At 37.3% G+C, this 22,099-nt stretch overlaps 1 protein-coding gene across 8 annotated transcripts in view; it reads left to right on the forward strand.

Annotated features, from left to right (window-relative positions):
* The window catches only part of GREB1 (growth regulating estrogen receptor binding 1), an 89,576-nt gene that overhangs the window by 33,064 nt on the left and 34,413 nt on the right, over window positions 1-22,099 (forward strand). For 7 of the 8 annotated variants that reach the window (XM_033055850.2, XM_033055851.2, XM_033055846.2 and 4 more), the window contains 10 exons: window positions 3,522-3,678; window positions 7,597-7,722; window positions 8,426-8,602; window positions 15,256-15,438; window positions 15,693-15,836; window positions 17,089-17,214; window positions 19,068-19,190; window positions 20,054-20,191; window positions 20,366-20,551; window positions 21,101-21,451. In XM_033055850.2, coding sequence (XP_032911741.1) covers window positions 3,522-3,678; window positions 7,597-7,722; window positions 8,426-8,602; window positions 15,256-15,438; window positions 15,693-15,836; window positions 17,089-17,214; window positions 19,068-19,190; window positions 20,054-20,191; window positions 20,366-20,551; window positions 21,101-21,451 — 1,711 coding nt within the window. The remainder of the gene's footprint in view (window positions 1-3,521; window positions 3,679-7,596; window positions 7,723-8,425; window positions 8,603-15,255; window positions 15,439-15,692; window positions 15,837-17,088; window positions 17,215-19,067; window positions 19,191-20,053; window positions 20,192-20,365; window positions 20,552-21,100; window positions 21,452-22,099) is intronic. The other variant, XM_033055852.2, reaches the window with a different exon arrangement.

The raw sequence follows: 22,099 nt of genomic DNA on the forward strand, positions 1-22,099 counted from the left end.
ACTGGATGACTTATATTCAAAGGGCAAAAGGATCACATGTTTCTGGTGCTATTCTGTTAACAAATTGTTAACTTCAAGTAAATAATACTTTCTACCTCCTCACAGAAAAAAAAATGGATAGCTTTTTAAATACCTAAATCCATTGTCCATGCAAACAAATCCTTTATTTCTATGAAAGCAAAAAACTACCTTTTGTCATAGTGATACCAAATTCTATTGGAGAGCATCTTGCTATTCTGCTCTTAGAAATGATACAGTAGAAAGTACTCTGTTAAACTGTTTCAAAGGAATAAAAGCTGGCTCCTCAAACTCAGAAAACATATTCACATGTTCAGTGAAAGGATTAATGTAGTAAAGTAGCAGTGTCAGTTATATTGTGTGATGCAAAAAACTTGCAACTTATTATGAAACATTCCCACCTGTAATAATTTGTAAGTTGTATCTAAGGCTGAATTTCTTAATAATCAACCAGGTCTTTCTAATTTCCCACTTAATTACCTTGATTATTATTTAAAGTCAACATAACACAGCCCACATATACTCGTAAGTTTCCTCCGTTTCTGCTGAGGGCAGGCTGTATTTATTACTCTATTCCAGTGGGAGTTGTTAAAAGCCCTGGATTACTTCACAGGCTCATAGCAGATTTTCTTAAACCCTGATAGTTCAACTGCAGTTGAACTTGAAGTTGACTGTGTACGTGACAGACATTAACCCTTAGGAAGGTCCCTATTTTTCTTAATCACATAGTCCCTGTTTACCACTGAAATGCTGGCAGTGCCTTATTTGGAATTTGAGATGCTCCTTTCAGTGACTAACAAACTTTTACTCACATTTTAGATGCTTGGACTTAGCATCTCTCTTTGTGGGTTTTTAAGGCATTGCCTGATCTGCTTCATTTGTACCTGGAATTTTTTCTTAGGCTCCCAAGTTGCTCAGAGTGGTTTTTTTGTCTTTCTGTCAGGCTGTTATGAGGCTCTTCCAGGTCCAGCTCTTTGCCTTTTCCCCCTCTTTATATTGGCAAGTATTTTCCTCCGCATGCTCTCCATGGAAACTGTCCATGTGATAGAGAGGTGTGCTTGGATTTATCAGTAGATGGGGTCGAGGGCCATCCTTCTGTGTCTGTGTGTGGTTTTTTTTTTTTTTTTTTTTTTTAGCAGATCTGGTCACTGTCTATGTGCATGGCTTGGACTTTCACAAGCATTTGAAAGTTTCGCCTGTGGCACTCAGTAGTATCCAAGAGAAACATAAATCAGGGCTAGGAGTGCTGAATTCATTGAAGCAGGGACATAGGACTCAGTTTTTACTTCCTGATACCATGGAGTCAGCGATTGGCAATTCAGATACCACAGTCTAAGCAGCTCTAAAGAAAAAAGAGGATGATGACTGTCGTATAGTTAGTGGGAAATGGTTTCTCCCTTGCTTGCTTTAGAGAAGTAATTTCTCTTGCAACTGAAAGTTAGTGGGACTCTGAACAGTAGAGACTGGTGCTTGCAAAGAAGCTCGTGTAATGCCCATTTTCTGTTTCCAATGGTGTGCATTTGATGAGGAAAAATGGCTAAAAAATATTTATCTTCCAAAATAGGTTCCTGGGTTTATGATTGTGTTTACATTGATTGTAAGATCACACAAGTACCTGAGAGCTTACAAGTCCAGAAAGGATATTTTTGTTTCTTTTTACAATGCATTCACAAAATTAAATTGTCTGCCTAACAGACAAACAAACATTCTTGTGTTGCAAAGGATTCCAAACCCCACATCTTTCACAAATAATAATGTCTTAACTGATGCCTTCCCTGATTCCTCATCTGTAACATCACATTGATAAGATGCTGGTTCAGGATTAAATACAGGGCTTTTCTTCTGACCACTCATGGGCTCCATAAATCCCAAGCAAGCATTCAGCATTGAATATAATTCATTTCAGAGCTGGCCTGGGATTTCCTGCATGTATGATTGATAAAGCTTGTTAAGGACATTATTGATGTCAGGCTTTCCTCATTGTCTTCAGCTGCTTTGGTGTGTGGGGGGGGAAGCAGTACTCAAAAGGAGGAGCCAGAGGGTTCCTGTCAGTGTGGGATGGGAGCTGTAATCTGCTTTTTGTGTTGGAAGAGAAAATTTAGTCTGATTTCTGTATTAGCAGTGAACATCTGTAATATATTGGCTTTGCAGCTTCCCATTTACCCTTTACCACATGGATACATCAGTACTATTCAGTGCGACTTCTCTGTTTGATTTTGTGTATATGCATGAATATTTTGTCAGTAGTGTCTTCTTTTAGTCCAGATAATTTTCTTTGATACTGCTTCCATTGTTTTATAGTTCTCATTATGGTTCTATTAATTTTGTGTGCATCTATTATAGCAATGTAGTACTAGCTATACTCTATGCAGTATTAACATGATAGAAACAAGTACACTAAAATATGATTATATATGTAAAATATGCTTTACCAAGTCATAAAAAGATATCCAAATCAACAAGTTTGTATGTTGTTCCTTTCAAACCCCCTTTTCCCATCACAAGCAGTATGTGGCTTCACAGTGGTTTTCCTGCAGGATGCTTCCAACAGGCTAATTTCCCAAGCAGCAGCCAGTGCGAGGAGGGGCTGTTCCGTGTTTAGGAATTACTGCCACGAACAGGAAGCGTTTCATGCTTTCTATTCACAGTTACTTGAGGAGGGGAAAGGATGTGGGGCCCAGGGCAAGAGATACTTTGTAATAGGGAAAGAAAGCTGACATGGCTTTTGGTTACACCAGTTCATTGTGTCCCTGTGGAAAGTAGGCGTCAGTTAAGTCCATGGAATATTCAGCTGGAATAGACTGCCTGCTCAATGACAGAATGAATAAATTACATGGTTTCACTGAAAGTAAAGTCCTAGTAAATAAGTGAATGCAATATCAATACATGTGGATGGATAGTGTTTCATTCTAACAAAAAAAGAGCTGTGTTTTACAAGGAAAAATAGTGTTTAGGGTGAAAAGTAAAAGTTCTATTTCACCATCTCTGGTTTTCAGCCATGCTATATTATTTATGAGACAGCACCTCTAAAAGATGTATAGAACTGCTTTAGCCAGTGTTCAGCCATGATGGACCATGCAAAGCCAAGTACACAAAACTGTGCAATTGCCCAGATCATTTATTCTGTTCAAATAGCTTAAAACTGGAAGGTTATTTAACAATAGATTGATGACTATTGAAAATGCGTCTCCTCAATTGCTATACACATCAGGAATTACTTGAATCAGATTTTCTAGTCGCTTTTTCAAGAAGGTGCCAAAGCTTGCTGCCTTTCTGCTGAATTACAGAAAGCTGTTACTTTTAGATAACTTCCTGTAATTTACCAGCAGGATGTGCTCAGTGACCACTGCAGACAATGTTCTTTGCCTTTCTTTGTGGACAGTGAAGCATTTCTCTTTACCATGAGAAACGTTGAGCCTGGCATCAGCATGCAGTGATTGAGTTCTGAGTGCTTAAATTGTAATAATCTTTCTCTCTCTCTCTCTTTTTTTTTTTTTGAAAAGATGGGAAATTCTTATGCTGGTCAGCTCAAGACAACACGGTTTGAAGAAGTGTTGCATAATTCTATTGAGGCTTCTCTGCGCTCAAACAACTTAGTTCCCAGACCAATCTTTTCTCAGTTGTATTTGGAAGCTGAACAGCAACTATCATCACTGGAAGGTAAGAAAAAATGGAATTTCTATTTTTGTCAAAGGCAGTTCTGCTATTTGCTCAGCCATGGCTCAGCATACACTTTTAAAATAGTAATATGGATAAACATAAGTTTTTATTTGGTTATTTTTATAATCTATGTGTTAGAATTGGATTAAATACAGACTGCACTGTCCTTTATTTTGACAAAATTAAACCACTTGCTCTGATTCATCTGTAAACACAAATTGAAGTTCTAGGAACTGTTCTGTTACATTTCTGGAGAAGTCTTTGGAGATTTGGAACATAAATTTGTTATCCTATAATTTGTGATATACTGCTGAAAGTCACACAGTAAATGGTAGAAAATCTGTAGTAGATTTATAAAACATCTATGCTAAGATTGATTTTCAATGTGCATAAATACAGCAGAAATATTTTTTAGCTTTTGAGATGGTTTGTAATTACTTCAGGCATAATATTTGTAGTTATTTTGTGGATGCAAAGGTAAAAATTTAGGATGTGTACTCTCATAAACCCTGCACAAGTTGGTATTTAACACATAGGACTTCTCACTGAATTTGTGTGTGTGTTTACAGAAGCCTGCTTTCTCAGTGATATAGTTTAAATTAACTGTATGCATCTGATAAGCAAACCATGGTGCAGTTTGGTGTTCAGTGTCTGTTATTTCTAGTGGTCTGATGGTTTCCAGTGACTTTACTGGTGTGTGCCTAACATTGGCATGGTGGTGTAAGGTTGTGTTTAATAATTTGATTATTCTGTAATTTCTGCCAGGAGGGTGGAGTTTCATGTCTTTTGTCCACATCTACTTTCCCTGTCATACTTTGCTTCAGTTACAGTGAGAAATGCATAGAGGTCCACAGTAACATACACATGCATACAAAATCAGGCCAAGGAGTAGTGACAGATAAAAGTATTTTGTACAGATTAAAGTCTTTGCTGTTGCCTCACAGTGACAGCTGTGACTATTTATTGAAAAAAAAAAATCTGCTCACACATCATTAGTAATTTCCTCTATTTTTTTTTTTTGCTAATATAGGATAAAATAATTGTTATACATTTTGATATACATTAATTGTTCAAATATATGTGCTGCTTGTTACCTGCACAAAGTATCAAACCCTTTTATATAGGACTTAATAAAGTTCCACAGCATCTGTGATGTCACAAAAGTGATTATGACATCAGTTGGGAAAGATGCCAGAGGAGCAGATGCATTGTTCAGGAACAATAGTGCAATTTCACACTTCTGTAGTTTCTTTTTTTCTTTCAAGACTTTCAAAGAACTTTGCAAACCTTGAGGACCTGATTCTGTGTTAGTTGTAGGTAATGGAAACCGAATTGAAGTGTAATTAAAAGTCTCATAACAGCCTGGCAGAGAGCATTCCTTTAATGAAAGTTTCAGACAAGGGGAACACTGAAGGGACCTATAATAGAGTGCCTCCTAGGTTGTTCCTCAGGTGGAAGAGGTCTTCAAGCTGCTCTTATGTACTGCAGCTTTGTCAGAAATTCAATCTTCCACTTCTAGCTACATGAATCCCTGTGCTCTGAGGGCCAGGAGGCACCTGAATCAGAGAGACATCCTTGTGGTCTTGTGCATTGCTAATGAAACCCTTTACAGGTGGCAGCAGCTCATGTTTGAGTACTTTCTCTTTTACTCTTTCCACTTTTGACCTGAAAATGCTGTAACTCTATTTCTTAGTCTCCACTTCCATTTTCTGTTTCTTTCTTCAATCACCTGTTATGGTTGAACAAACCTCACAGTTTACCTCTGTCTAAAAGGGAAATAAAATTCATCTTGTTCTGTTCACTTTATCTATCCATACATTCGCATTTTCTCCTTTTTCATGAATTCTGCCATTGTTTGAATCGTTTGTTGTGCTAATTTAATGCATAAACCCAGCAAAAAGAAAAAAGGAAATTGGTCACTTTTTTTCCCTTACATTTTTTGCTGGTTATCAAGCTGGGATGGCTCAGAAAAGGCTTCATTAAGTGTCAGAGCTGGCACAAAGAGGAAAGAAGAAAGGAATTTCTTGTCTAGGAGCAAGAGGAAGGAGAGGAGAGACAGAGTCAGCCCTTTTGTGTTGCGTTTGGATGTTAGTCAAGGTTATGTCAGAACACATAACTTACCTTTTACTTAACTAGCAGAGATGAAAAGTTTCACTTTTCCCTTCATTCAATTGCAGCATTTTTGTCTTTAGACCATGCCCTTAAAACACTTGTGTTTGGTGTTCTGTTCTTGGTTGTGTGCACCAGAACTGGAGCTTAATGTTCAGAGTTCAAAAGTAAACATATCCTTCAAATCCTCTTCTAGATTGGGCTGCAAATCTTAATGACCTTTACAGATAGATCTTCAGACTCCAGATTTGCTTTCTCCTCCCTAGTTCTCATTTCTCCTATAGTAGTTGTCTAGCTGATTGTACAATAATTTGTCAATAAAATAAAAGGATATTCTGAGAAGGGTCGTAGAAAAGAAAAGAGAAATCCGTGATGGTATGCTATGGGATTCTGAGCCCCTGACCTGAAGTCAGTTGAAGCAAAGAGAGTATGTCCAGTTGACACTGGGATTTAGAGGATGACTGCACTTTTTTCCTGTTTCAAGTCTAAAAACTGGACCAACAGGTTTATATCAGAGTGATATCAGTGCCTAACTGCTCTTTTACTTGCCCAAGTACAAGCAGCTACTCAGCTTCCTGCTGATCCTCAAGTACCTGCAGCCCTTCATCACCCAGTTTTGCCAGTGGAAACTCTTGTTGTGTTTGCTGCAGGTGTGTCCCTACAGACACCTAGAAGCCTACAAGTCTAAGACATAAAGCCCACTGGGTTCACTTGATACTTGTGCACTGTCTCTCTTGCATGTAAAATGTCCCTCAGTCCTGTCTGTAGAAGTGTTTTCCCAATTCACCAGTTAATTGCTCTCCTCTGCTTACCACATCTGTCCCATTTGAGTGTATCTGAGCCATAAGAGGGGATGAAGCCTTTGGTCAGTATTTTTTACTGGAGCTGTTGCATCATGCATGAAAAAAACATTGTCCTTTGGGTGGAGAGAAGGAAAGAGGCAGTCTCCAGTTGAAGGGGTGAAACACACAGTAATGAAGCCCTCTAAACACACCTAACACATTCTAATAATTGAAACTTACATCATGTATTCCTCTCCAGCATTCAGCATTGCCTCCACAGTTCCTCCTGGACTAGCACAGTCCGAGCACAGGCTGGTGTGAATCATCTTCCTGAACATCTGCCTCTCCTTGACACTCTACAGTGTCAGTGCATTACTTGGAGCTCTGGATTCTGGTAGGAGACAGGCTGAGAATTAGGTGTTCTTGTCATGGCATCATCTGTGTGGAAACTAGTTTCAAGCAGGAACTGTTATTTCAGTGTCCTGCACAAAACCAAGGACATGGTCAATACCTCATTAATAAATTCTGTACTTGGACTGTAGCCAGGACATTCTAAAGTGACAAGAAGTAATGACTTTGGGGTTTATTGGCTGTTAATATTATAAACATAGGATACAGTTACACTGTTTTGATCAGCAAGAGTTCAAACATTAGAAGCTAGTCCCCTAAAAATTTTGGACTTATCTTAAAATAATGTGTTTTCAAAAATTACTAAGTTGAGTCTTCTTTTTATTTGTCCTTTAGGGTGTTTTACTTTCTCAGGTGCAGTTGAGTCATGCTTTTGAACTTCTTTTGGACAGAAACTAACATCTTTATTTTCTTGGTGAAAGTCATTCTATCATAAGCATGACTGGATATTGGAGCTTTAAGGAACAACTATCAAGAGTTGGCAACATTAAAGTCATTGTCAAGTGGAGAGAATCCAGTTTGCTGTAATACTTTCTGTAACTGGGTCACCCTGTTCACTCACTGGTTTGTTGCCAACATTTTCTGTTGTCCAAGTCATTTATGCTATGATAATTTGCAGCAGGCAGCAGAGCAGATAATGAGGAAGAAGAAGAGGAAGAGGATGAAGAGGAGGGCTCAGAATCAAGTAGTCCTCCTGTTTCTTACCAGATGAAGCCTCCTCCAGAAGGATGTTGCACTACTGATGGTAGGAGTACAAACCATGCTGTCAGAAGTATTTGCCCTAATGAAAAGGGTAGAATTTGGGCTATTTCCCCTATAATTTGTCAGAATGAGATAATCTATATGATAGGAAATCCTAAAAACGTCCTGCCATTACCTGCCAGATAAAGTTGGATTGCTCTCACTTGCTCTTCTATTTGACAGAGTCTTTGTTCAGTGTTAGATAAACATTTGTATTGAAATGCCTGGTACAAGGACAGGACTTGTGTTAAAATATTGAGTTTGCAGGCATGGCATTTGCTAAAATGAGTATGATAATTCTTACAGCTTTATCACCATTCTTTTCTGTTTAAAGTGTATCTTATTCTATGAAACTGTAAAAAATATTTGAAAACCCAGGAAAAGCTGGTGAAATTCGCCAGATTTTGAGAACTATTTTCTCCCTTTTCGAATGTCTGACCTAAGTTATGATGATAGTGATGAGTCCCATAAATATGTAGGTTACAAACTACCACCAAGAGAAACTTCATTGTACATTTTCAAATTCTTGTTTGGTTATGGCTGAGCAAAATGCGAGGAAGAAAATTATCTTTTAGTATGCCCTCGATCTTAGAGGGTAAGACTTTGTTTTTCATTAAAAATATAGGAATTCCTTTAATGAAGACAATTGTGAGCAGGAAACAAAAACATCTTGTCAACTTATTTTATGTTGAATCGATTTTTTCTAGGTTTCTGCCAGGCTGGTAAAGATTTGAGACTGGTTTCAATTTCTAATGAACATATTGAGGTGCCATCCGGATTTTTACTTGTTGGTGCAAAGTCACCAAATTTGCCTGATCACCTGTTAGTGTGTGCTGTGGATAAAAGGTTCCTGCCAGACGACAACGGGCGCAATGCCCTCTTGGGTAAGTTCTGACTGCAGTAAGTGGATTCTTCTGGGGCTTCAATTAGTAATAGCTAATTGCTTTTTGAGTTCTGCAGATCTTACTTGTATTCCACAGCTACAGTAATGCTCACAGGTCATGCACAATAAGATAACAAGTCAGAGCTGGCTGTGTTTGCTTTGGAAAGATACAGAGTGAGCCACTTCATTAGAGATGCTTCATCACCCTCTGTCCATGAGTCCAAGGCTAAAGTCATTATTTGACTGGTGCATGTCCTAGTTGCTGGAAATGCACATCTGGTAACTGGGCTGGTTGAACTGTTGCCTGTGTCTGTTTCAGCTTTCCAAATACAGATGTGTACAGACTGTAGGCCTGTCAAGTGGAAATTTCAGGCTCTTATATACGTGTAAATAGTTGAATGATAGTTTAGACTACAAAAAATTACCTGTCAATTAACCTGTTTGAAGTAGGGATAATATTCTCCACTGTGTTTGAATACTGTGTTTGAACCTGGGTGTTGAATCCTAACCTATGACTTTTTGCTCTCATCACAATATAAATAAATAGGATTATAAGTGATTATAAGTTGAAGATTTTTCTATATGTGTAATCAGTTTATCCTGTGTGTTTGAAAAATACTCTTAGGAGGATACTTCATTTTATTGTGTGCAATCTACTTAAAAGTTTAACTGCTGACATAAAAATAGGCCCTTCTATCTATTTTTATTACAGTCTTTCTGATTGCCATTAACTTCATGCAAATCAAGCCAAATAGGGAAGATCTCCAATCATGTGAATTAATTAAATAAATAATAATATTATTAAAATGGAGTATTTCTTATATTGAGAAAGGTGGTGCATAATTGGAGGGTGAACTCATTTTGCAATCAGGCACTCTCAGGTTCGTATATATTGTTTTCATAGGTAACCAAAGAAATGATGCATCATATATTTGTGCACCAGTCTGAGGTTTGAATAGCAAAAGGGAAACATTTCCCAAGAATTTTAAGGTTTTTTTCACAAACACTGAGGAATATGACATGAACTCAATTGTTATCTCAGTTTGAGCAGCTCTTCAAGGCATTTGGGTTGACAGTGGAGTGTGAAGGTGCATAATGTGGTTCTATGTACAGTAATTTCTTTTCCTATGTGATCTTGTAGAGTTGGATTGGTCACAGTGCATTTGACCAGTGATTGTAAAAGAATTAGAAGGGTTGTAAATCACCCACGTGTTGTCATTTTAAAGATAAAGACAGGAATGTTGTACCACTCAAGTCATTCAGTGTTAGCACTATTAACAACTTAAGCTCCTTAGGCTGTTAGCAGAGAGGAAGTAGTGTATTTGTTAATTGCGTGCTAAACAAGAACAGAAAAAGGCAACAGGGACGTAATTGGGAGGGTTTTATGCTACTTGCATCCTCAGTTTACTTATTTAATACATTTTAGTTTCCTAAAACCATTTAAATGCTTATTTTTTGTCTGTTGTTATACACTTAAACCCCAGTGAATCATGTTCTTTTGCAGAGAATTCTAGTAACTCTGTAGTATGACTTTTATGTATTCTACAACAACCTCAAATATAAAAGAACTTACATACTTTAATATCCAAAGTCTTCATCTGGAAGGTGGAGATAAAATAATGTTCCTGGTCCCTAATCTAGTGAAAAAAAACTGTATCATAAGACATAATTTAATAAAAAAAATAATATCACATTAACATGAAGATAGTATACTATTTGTATAATAGACCATAGTGTGGATAGAAATGATTGTTCGATTCAGGTTTTCATATGACAGTGCAAGTCAAATGGGAAGTGAAATTAGAAGCAGACATGAGTAGTCTCGTGGTTTCAGACACATAGTGGGATAAAAAACCAGAACCATCTTTGCTCTAAGTAATCTATTAATGTAGCACAGTGATCACTGTCTGGCAGTACATTTAAATTGAAAACATGTCATATGAAGAAAGGAAACTATTTAGTGTCTTGCTTTTCAAGATAGCATAGAAGCCTTATTTTTGGTATTCTGAGTTTAGGCAATACTCCATCAAACATGTGGCCTTTTGAAACAGCATGGAAAGTGGTCCCTTCAAGCCTTTGTAAGTTCAGAGGGAAATTGAATTGAATTCATTTTGAATTGAAATTAGCTGTCATGAGTCAGAGTATATCCCACACTTTTCGTAAGGCTAGTTGGTAATACAGATGCAGGATTTGTAACCCTTCAACATCACTGGTTTTTTTTGCCTAATTTCATGCTTTTTCCTCTTAATATACTTCTTGTAAGGTAGCTGTTACTCAGTACCGTTGACTTTTTTCAAAAGAGGTAATTTAAAGAGAGAAGATGCCATGAGTCACCCAATAGTTTCATGATTTTTTATGGTCTGCTGCATATGTTTGTGAAGCTGCCTGTGGATTGTACAAAAAGACCAGAAGAAAGCAGGAAATGTCCCAGTAATATCAGGGTCAGATTTTGACTTATGATCTTGTTCCCATTTGGGGCTGTTGCTATTCCTCTGGGGCATGTGCCATTTTATTGATAATGATATTGATAAGCAGATGTGCTTGTGGTTTGAAAGTCATTTCTGTTGGAGGTTGTTTTGTTTCTTAGATTTATTATTCCATAGGAAGAAAACCTCAACAGTTTCTGGTAAGAACTGTATTTTTAACAAGGAAAGTGCTTTCTGTCTCTAAGCATATTTCTCATATGATTCTGCTAATCATGTTAGATCACAGGTTTAACTGCTTTGCAAAACAGATTCAGGTTTTTGCCTTCAAGAATTGTTTTATGGGTTTTATGCAGTCTAAAGGAATGCTTAGATGGAGGAAGTGACCTGTGATAGTGAGATATTTATTATTTCCTAATTAAAGCAGCAAATGTGTATCATTCCCAAAGGTTTTTTTTTTCCTCTTCTTGTTTTGTTTTTTTTCCCCCTAGTTCTTACTCTTCAGGGGAGTCTCTCATGATAAACAAAGCAGCTATTCACCCATCATTTTCCAAAAGACCAAACAGCTGCCTACTTTCCTAGCAGGGAACAAGAAATCCTTTTTTTTTTTTGTTTCCTGTGGGTCCCTGAGGTCAGAATGACAGAGGAAAAGATTAGTTTGCTTGCATTGTAAGATGTATGTAAGATGAAAACATTGCAGTATAAGATTCTGCGACTGCTTCTTACAAATATGCAATGATCTGTTGGGCTTTTGTAACAGTACTGAGTTTCCATACAATGGAGCTCTCCAGCTTAACCATATTGATTTTATTCATTTTTTAAACCTAGGACTTTTTTAAACCTAGTCCTGAGTGGTACTGAGTAAGTGGGAAAACCATGGAACATTGTCAGTGTTTGTGTGCCTTTTTCTGTGAGTAGAACTGAAAAGAAGAAATACTTGTGGTTAAAAGTTGGACATATAATCATTCCTTGTTTAAGCAAGCTGCAAACTTTCCACCAAAGTATTAATGTTCATTAAAAACCTGTTACTCATTTAAAAGAGAAACAAGAAGAAAACTTTCTGCCACTTTATGAAAGATTTGATTACGAAATATCAAGTGGATGTCCTTAATTCTGAGCTCCTCTCTTCATCCCTACCACAAGCTCACTGTTGATCCAAAGGAACCATTTTATCAGTGAGAAGGTAGGTCAGGTTTCATAACCTTTTGGTCCAAGGTCCTTCTTCAGACTGCAAGGTCCCTGATGTAGAAGAGCTTTTTAAATTATGGACAATTGATCAATGTGATGTGAGCAAATCCAAGCAAATGCATATGATAAATCACAGATACAATCAAATACCTTCTGATTAACAAACTTCAGAGGGCAACAGCCTTTAGTCACAACTGAACTGAGCTTGGTGTGAACCAATGACCGAAAGGTGAAAGGCTTTTAGCCCCTAAACTCCAGGCATTGATTTCTAATTCTCTTGTGAAATCAATCCCATGACATAGATATATTGAGCCACCTTATGGCTGCCCCAACTCCCTGACCTTTGTCCTCTCTATAATGTATGGAAGAATATTTAATGCAGCTTGTTTATGAAACAAGCTGTCCCCTCTGTCAGCTGCTGCCTTGGGCCATGGCATGAGCAGGGCATTCAGAGCAGGATGATGAAATGTTTGGATTCTTAGTGGTACTCAATACACAAAATGCTCTGGGCAGGGGTGGCAGAGGCCTGCAATGAGGAATGACTGAACAGCATTTTATTGCTCTGGAACTATGAGAGCATGCTGTGTTCTATCCGTGGTGCCAGGGCTGAGCTGCATTAATGAAGCAATGGCTGTCACCAAAGAGCGTCAGGGGGAATGGGATGGAAAGGGTGTTGGCAGGAGCTTGCAAGAAAGGACTGAGTCTCACTCAGAGGGGCTGGAGAAACTTAAGGTGAAAGATGATAATTTGACTTAAAGGAAAATAAAAAAACCCCAAAACTTATAAAATATGCTCCAAGGGCTTTTCAAAACAAGTGGACAATTTAGATCTGTTTAATCCTTACTAGGCCTTACCTGTGTGCTATATAGAGTGTAAACTAATTTTCCAGTAGATGATGCAGAGTTAGGAATAGGTGATCAGTACAAAAGGTTTTTTTTCAGGTAAAAGTTATTGCTAAATCTGGTTTGGACAGATGTAATTTACAAAAGTGATCTGAAAATCTGAAGTCCAAATGAAAGGTTTTGTGTCTACTGTCCAACTTGGATTGAACAAATACCTCAGCATTTGGCTTTGTCAAGTTGCTTTGTCAGGACACTCCAAGCAAAGTGATAAAACCTAAAAAGTGTACTTTTATAAAAAAAACAAAGAGTAAATTTGAAAATATGTCCGGTCTTGTAATTGGTAACCAGGGAAAAATTGCAGTGCTGCTGCTGTGTTGCTCTGTGTGCTGCCAAATATATGGGAAATTTTCATTTACTAGCAAAAGCATTTTTGATGATTTCTTAATCGGCATAAAATGCGTGCAAACTCCACAGCTTTTGCCACATCCGTTCTAATTTTGTTTCCTTTTGTTGTTGCTTTTATTGCAGCTACTCAAGGCTCTGTGATGTTAGACAGATGCTTTTGTGCTGACTGATATAACACAGAGGATTCTGCAGAGTCATGACTTGTCCTGATTTTATGAGTCACAATGACTTTTATCATCCTACTGACTAGGATCAGAGGGATAATAGGCAGCTTTCAATGGTTGTTAGCCACTTGTTCCCATGGATACCAGACCAATCTCCACATCAACTTTAGTTTTTAATAAATTCTTCTGAACCTTTTGAAAACTAATGGAAGTGCTCAGGTTGAAAACCAAGCAACAGGTGTTTACAGAGCATTACGTTTCAGTGCTTGTACTTTACAGAAAGAAAAAAGTGTTGACCATTAGTTTGTAAATTTAATTTGTTTGAGATATGTGATTGAAATAATAAATTTCATAAAGGGCTCTAAATTTCATTTACCATATCATTGATCTTTTATTCCATTATTTTCTTTTCAATGGTATTATCCACCTTATTTGTAATACATTTCCTTTATTTTTACCATGTTTCAATTCAGTGAATAGACTCGTCATTTCAATTCCTGTTATTACACATAGAAATGTGCATTACATATTATTAAAATGAAAGAAAAGATCATACTTCAGGTCATGTGTAGAGAACAGTAAAAAAATTTCTATGGGCAAGATTATCTTTTAATTGCTCAGTATAAGATAATAATAATAATAATAATAATAGAAGTATTTTCAGATGGTTGCATTATTCTGACGGAAGATGAAAATGTCTTTGGGAATACTTTGTAAAAAGGACAAATAAATGAAGAATCTTAAGGCAGCTGTGTGAACAGGGCCCTTTATTTACGATGCTAATGACATCAGCACCATGAGGCCCTTGTTGAGGCTCAAGCTGTGTATCTCAGAATGAGAGGAAATGGCAGCATCCCTGGAAATGCCCCATCAAGCCTGAGTACAAAAAGCTTTACGGGGGAAGGACTATGTCTCTGTTGTGTCTATAAAGTTGCAGACACTTTGTTCCTGTAATCATAAATAGTTTCAACTGCTGTGAAGTGCTGACACAGTCCAGCCGTAATTTGACAAACCTATTTTAAATTAATAGCCCAGGAATGCTTTAGTATTTTCTCCTCTCTAAAATAGCATCTGTAGTAGGAACTTGGTATTTAAATATGTTTAGATCTAATTAAATATAGTAGGTTAAATATACTTAATTTCTTGAGACTTAATTGCATGTCTCATTGGATTGAGTGAAGTGAAATTCAGTTAAATTGAATGATATGTCAATGAAAACTGAAAGAGAAGTGAAGCATGTACATGCTGTGGTACTGAATAAGGCTGGGGTTAAGCAATTGACTCAGTGCTCTTCAGTCAGAAACTGCACAGGTAGGTAATAAATAGGAATTGTGACCTTTTTCTATGGGAGAAAATGAAAAATATGGCCCATTTAATTTGTTTTTTAGACATGGGGCTGTGTTTTTACAGTCTGTTATCTGAAATGCAATACACTTGCTGTACAAAGTGCAAATACTTTTTTTGAGGAAACCATTAATAAAAATTTCACTCTGCAAAAGAAAAAAAAAAAAAAAAACCAACCAAAAACCCAAAACATAAATACAGCCTTTCCTCTGGAAAGAGTCATGTTTGAATGTTATTAATAGTGACCCACCTATCTCATTGGATTATGTGTATTGTTTATTTTATCAGGCTTCTCTGGCAATTGTGTTGGCTGTGGCAAGAAGGGCTTCTGCTACTTTACAGAATTCTCAAATCACATTAATCTTAAACTGACCACTCAGCCCAAGAAACAGAAACACTTAAAGTATTATCTGGTCAGGAATGCACAGGGAGCTCTGACCAAAGGATCTGTAATCTGCTGGAAAGGGGCAGGTAAGATAATGAAGCTGTCTTCCTCGAGCTCTGGTTTTCATCATCCAAGCTTAGCTATCACGGGGGCTGGCGTCTGTGTAAAGCCTAGGAGAGATCATTTGAAAGGCTCTTTAAAGCCTGGTGGCTGCTAGAGCAGCTGTAAAAGCCATTGTCTGACCTAATATGAGCCTGGCAGGTCTGAAGACATTGGTTCCTTTATTCCAAGTGTAGCCTCTAAGAGAAGGTTCTTTTCTTTTTTTTTTTTTTTGGTTAAGAGTTCAGAGGCCGACAGTCTTCAACCAGTACCTGCTCAAGCACCTTGTTCCAATTACCAGAAAGTTCAGGCCTCTCAGGAAGCACCTCCAGTGAGCCTCTCCCACCTGCAAATCCCAGTGCTCCAGCTGGGACTCAGCAAACAGGTACCTCTTACAAAGAAAACACAATGAGGTTCCATTCCACTTAGCTGTTCTGTGCTTGTGTATTTGGGTGTACTTGTGTGAAAGCAAAGGCAAACAAACAAGTAAGCACATTGCCTAATAAAAGAAGTGGAATAGAATTAGTGATCTATTACAAACAAAGAAAGCAATTATACATGAAGGCTTCTCGGTGTCCATTTATTCACATCAGGTTTATGTACAAAAGGTTAGCAAATAGTAAATAGGTGTTCTGCAGCTTGCTAACAAGTTGAACCAAAACAAAACATTTTAAAAAGCCCTTATTTCTCAAGTGTTTTTCCAGCTGTCACTTGTCTGGTCACAGATGACAACTGTTACAGGATCCAGTGTAATTTTAGCTTTTTTTGTCTGATCCAGTCTATTTTATGCTATGACCAGGATCCTTTTCAAAACAGACATTATATGGGCATCAGCTTAAAAGTCTGTGAATTTTTTCTTCTACTGAGAAAAGTGACGTTAATATTAAAAAACAACCTAATGGGCAGTACTTGTAACTTTCTTTGTATTAAAAATTCTTTCTGAGACCTTTACTTTTCCATTAACTTGGCATAAATGAAAGGTGATAGATGATAGAGGCTAGAGTGATGTCTCTGAACTTCTTCATAATGAAAATAGCTCTATAGTGTCTTGTGACTATTACAGGTTTTTCCTGGGTTTTTACACAGGGGAGCTGAAGAACATCTGTGGTGGTTATATTCTATTCTCTGTGTGAGATACAAGCCTGTTAAATAGTCGGGATCTGGAATACTGGTGACCTTCCAGAACAAATCATCAATTTCTTTGTGATAACAGATTGCCTCCTCACGTGTTACAAAAAGCTACATTCATTATAAGCATGTTAGACTTGAGAACGCCTCTTTTTTTTTTAAATGCAGCATAGTTAAAAAAATCTTAGAAAGATTGGAATGGCAGATTAGTAAATTTTTAAATATCTCTCTTTTGCCTGGCACTTGAGTAAACTTTATCTAAGAGCCAGAGTTATGCAAAGATGCTTCAGCTTCTGACATACGCATTTAATTGAAGAATCAGATTTTGCCCAGGCACTTAACTGAGAGTAGGAGGTCAGAAGTGGATTGTTTCATTCAGCACTGTATTCAGTCTTGGGCAGATCCCCATGGCTGTATTAAAGTAAATGATGAAATGATTTGTTATATCAGCTGAGGATCTTGACCCATAAATGTTTAATGTAAATACTTTGGGTTTTTTTTCTTGTCAGCTGCAGCCATAGATCACATCCCTTCAACGGCTGCATTCAGCTCAGCAGTTTATAATGGCAAGGAATCACCTAAACAGCAGTTGATGAAAAACAACCTGCCTGCTCTGACAAGACCTTCAGTGTTAGGTATTTGTATGGATTTGTTGTTTAATAACCCTAAACTTTATGTGTGAAACGGAAGCATTGAACAAATTGTATCATGATTGTAATTTTCTGGAAGAATAGAAATTACCATTCCCTTCCAAGTGCTTTCTGACCCCAATGCTGTTTTCTGTATAAATTTCCAGGGGAAAAAATTCTTTATATGTTTTCAGCCACAGTTTTGTTGCAGTTCATATTATTAACTGGATTATTTCCTCATATTTATAGTTCATTAATTTAATAGAGACATGGACCAGATTCTGAACCCAGGTTCTTAAAGAATGTGTTAGTTTCCATTGATTTCACCAAGAGATTTTGTGTGGGAATTAAGAAATATTTATAAGTAATCACTCATAGGATGATTCCTGTTGCACTTCCTATTGAAATATTGCAGTTCATCTTGGGATGAAGAGCTAGGCTTTGGCAACTAGATCCAAATTCAAGAAACTGTCCTCACTGTAACATTATAATGATTTCTGCTAATAGTTTGCTGTCACAAACTATGTCACCGGCTTGTTGAAGGAAGAAAATTAGTTTTCACTATGGCTGGAAACAAACTAGCTCTGTCTTAGGATAAGTCTTCCCAAGTTTCCCTGGTGGCATCACAGACAAATTCTCCTCCTCTACCCATTCAGGCTCTTAATCTCTTTTTTCCATGCAGCAGAACATTATTGCTAATTCATTTTAGAAGTATTAATTTCACATATCAACATATCTGCAGGGAAGAGCACAGCATTGTCAAATAAAAAAATCCTTTGTCTTGCTAAGTATCTTGTGACTTTGTCCCAGCTCTGTGCCAGGAAACCAAGTGAAAGGATGAGCAGCATAAATGGCCAAAGGCTGCCCTCGTGTGGTAAAATGTAGGGGACAAAGTCATTGGAAATCTGCGTGTGAGGGTCTGCAAGAGAACAATCTTCCTCTAGATCTGAAGGTCTCGGGTTTATCTTTTATTGTAATCAATTTTTCAAAATTAAATCCACACTTTTTATGTGAAATTCTTATGTTGCCTCACATTTTATGTGGGACTGTTCTGCCAGGAGATACAGCCTTGGCAGGGTGAAGGAGTGTTAGGACTCCAGAAACAGAAATAGCTCAATCCTGCAAGTTTTGAGCAATTCCTGGAGGACCATTGGCTCTCAATAATTAGAAATACTTCATGTTAGTGGAAGCTCATCTTTCTAGGAGGTTGTAGGAGGGCAAAAGGATAATCAAGAAAATGATGAAAGAAAATTAAGAAATTAGTCATCAGGATCTCCTAGAGAAAGCTGCTTTTACAAAAAACAAAAAAAAAAAAAGGAAGTAGGAGGAAGGAGTAAAATTAGTTAGATAGGAGTTAATATGGAATAACATAAAACCAAAGATGGAATCAGCAAAAATGCTGTAAATGGGGAAATTGTTGAGAAGAACTCAGATATTTATTACTATTACTCTGAAACCCTTGGGAATATTATTTTTCAATAAGTTACATGTAACACTGTGTCATGTGCTTGGAAATAAAAGTAGCTAAATGCCCAAAGTCTTGATTTAAAAATAAAAAATTAATACTTTTAAGGAATCATAGTATGTCTCTTACTGTACTTATACTGTATTTTTCTTAGTAGAGAGAAAGCATTGGTATAAGATAATCTGGATAATTAAGAATTCTCTGTATCAGAAATTCCCAATAAATGCAAGAAGGACACAACAAAGTAAAACAAACCACACAAAATTATTATATTCATAGACTTGACCTTTTCTACTACCATACTCATTGAATACATTCAGTCTATCAAAACATATTGAATTACCATGCACAAACCTGTATACATTTTATTCTAATATTTCTCTGAACCATTCAGGCACATTAACAAATTCAGGGCCTCCAAAAAAGCGCCATAAAGGTTGGTCACCTGAATCTCCATCATCCACTGAAACTTGGAACCTGCAGCTCAATCCACAGGCTCCAAACAGAATTAAGAATGGTAAGCTATACCCAAAGTAATGATTTTGTTTCATTATTCAGAAAATAATGGGGGGAAAGAGGCATTATTTTAAAGACACATGCAGATTCATATGAGACATTTCTCTGTGCTCACCTAGGTGCTTTATTTCCATCGATTTGTTTTTGAGGCTCTGAGGCTAACTCTCCTTGAGTTCCAGTCACCAAGTCATTTACAAATCCTAACAGATACCTGGGTCCATTTTTAGACACCAAAACACCATTGGAATATTAAAATTAGTATCACAACTCAGATCCATAATAACAGTACCATCCATTGTTTCAATTATTTGTCATAGTATTCTTGGCACTTGGATTTTGTAGTCTAGATACAGACAAGAGTGACATACAGTAAAATAAACCCAGTTTCCCCAAAATGTTTTTTTTAATGTACTATTTTTTACTATTTTTACTATTTTATAAAAATTACTATAAAGAAGTTATGCCTGAGCAAACACTGAATCTTTTTTCTTTCTTCTTATAGCAATAAAAACTGTTTAGAACGAGTGAAACTAAATATATTACACAGTACTCACAAATCAGAACTAAATGTGTAATCACTACTACACAATATCACATAAGTGTCTCTACTTATGCATTCATACCTGGAACTCTTTGCTTATGAACATTTCAAAATCTTTGGATGCATGTGGGATGTCCAGTGTTGCAGTGACATAATTAGTCCTCCAAGACACTCAGCATAATAGTGTCTGTTGTAGTAACAGGTCATGAGCTGTTTGGTGGAGGCATAAAAAGCAGGTAATACTGATAGTAAATGTGACTATGAGAGGATATTGAATAGAGAAAATCATTACCAGACCTAACTCCAGTAATAATATGTCTTAGATGGTGGAAGCCTGTCATCTTTACCACATTCTGCTTTGGTGGGACCAGCCTCCTCTCCAATGGTGGGATCAGGAGAACCAGTCTCAGTTCCTGACAACTTGCTGAAAATCTGTAAAGCAAAACCAGTTATTTTTAAAGGTAAACTCCCCAACCCCACAAAAAAGCCTCTTTTTTTGCAAACGATGTAAAAATATATCTCACCCCTAAGCACTGCTAACACTATCCATTTTAAGAGGCTAACTATTAAACCTGCTTAATGCACATATGAAAAAGATGAAATTAATGTGATGTGTTCATAAATTCATTTTGTAGGTCATGGAAACTTCCCATATCTTTGTGGGAACATTAATGATGTGATAGTGAGTCCTTTGTTGTACACCTGCTACAGAAATTCACAGTCTTTATCCAGAGCATATGAACAGTACGGTGCATCCACAATACAGCCTATTTCTGAGGAAATGCAGCTGTTACTGACTGTCTACTACCTTGTTCAACTAGGTAAGATTGTTCTACATCCAGATAGACTACACTGAATATATTACATGCAGGCTGGTGAGAGGAGGGGAATATTAGGGCAGGACAGTACTAAATATAAGTCTTTGATAATGTGGTATTAGACTATTTCATTCGTGGTTATGGAACAAAATGAAGTAACTATGTCTTGAAGGCCAGATAGATTAAATTATAAACATACTAATTTTATTTTCTGCTCTCATCTGGGACCTCAGCAATGGAAATTAAAGGAAAAGAGCTATAATTCACTGTTCTGGCGTCCAATCTGTGGTTTAGAAGTAGTAGTATGCTGAGACAGGCAGCACTCAACCTCTTAAATATTTCTAAATATTACTGGTACTCAGGTTCAAATTAGGGCAGCTTTATCTGAGTATCACAAAGGCATTTCAAAATGAAAGATTTGTTTCACATCTGCTAAAGGCAACAGAGTCATGGATGCAGAAATCTGAAGCATAGTTTAAAATAAAAATTTAACTGAACAGTTTTGTGTAATTGTTTCATAGTATTTCCCTCTTGTTTTTTTTTTCTCTTTAGCTGCAGACCAGGTCCCTTTGATTGAGGATTTGGAGCAGATATTCATGCGGTCCTGGCGGGAATCGCACCTGTCAGAAATCCGTCAGTACCAGCAGGCTGTGCCCCAGCCCTTCCCCCAGGTGCCCAGCCAGATCACCCCGGTGACCTCAGCCCAGCTGCCCTGGCTGGCAGGGCTGGCAGCCAGCTCCTGTAATGACAGCGTCCACATCATTGAGTGCAGCTACTCCCTGGCAGAAGGGCTTTCAGAGATGTTTAAGCTACTCATTGAAGGAAAACTAATAAAGACAAACTATGTGGTGATCATATGTGCCAGCAGAAACCGAGCCATTGATTCCTGCATTGTGATAACAGGTAATATCCCAAGGGTGTATCTCCTTGCAAACAACAGGAATTCAGTGCTATGAGGGGTTTGGTTGGAGTTCCAGTAAGCTGCCTCACAAAGCAGAGCTTTGACCAACCAGTAATGAGCTTTGATGAACCCAAGCTGGCACTGCACAGTTGGGTCTCTCTCCAGCAAACCACCTCTGCCTGCATTGCCCATTTTCTCAACAAAGCATCTCAACCAACATGGATGCAAACAAAAAGTAGTGAGTTACAGCACACACAGTGCATAAAGCTGTCCTGCTCTGTGCAATTGGGATATTACTGCAGAGAGCCTTTACTTAGCTTCTGAAAGATGATCTTTCAATGTCAATCCCTTCAATCACCTGCTCCAAATTAAATAAATTATCTGAATGGTCATTCAAAGATTCTTTGTGATTGTAAGATAATTGGCAGTTCCTTTCAATATTATATGTTCTTTTTATATCCTGTATCAACAAATACTTTCCAAGCTGGGGATGAAATACAAAGAATTGTAAAACATGAATCTATTTTACATGTGTCTGGTGCATATATGCGTTGGAGACATAAAAGACCCATCTCTGCAATTTTTGTGTGTGTGGTATTCATTTAGTTGTAGTTTTATTGTGACTTAGAACATTTTTAACTTTAATTTGA

The sequence above is a fragment of the Catharus ustulatus genome, chromosome 3, assembly GCF_009819885.2.
Source record: "Catharus ustulatus isolate bCatUst1 chromosome 3, bCatUst1.pri.v2, whole genome shotgun sequence".
Taxonomy (NCBI): domain Eukaryota; kingdom Metazoa; phylum Chordata; class Aves; order Passeriformes; family Turdidae; genus Catharus; species Catharus ustulatus.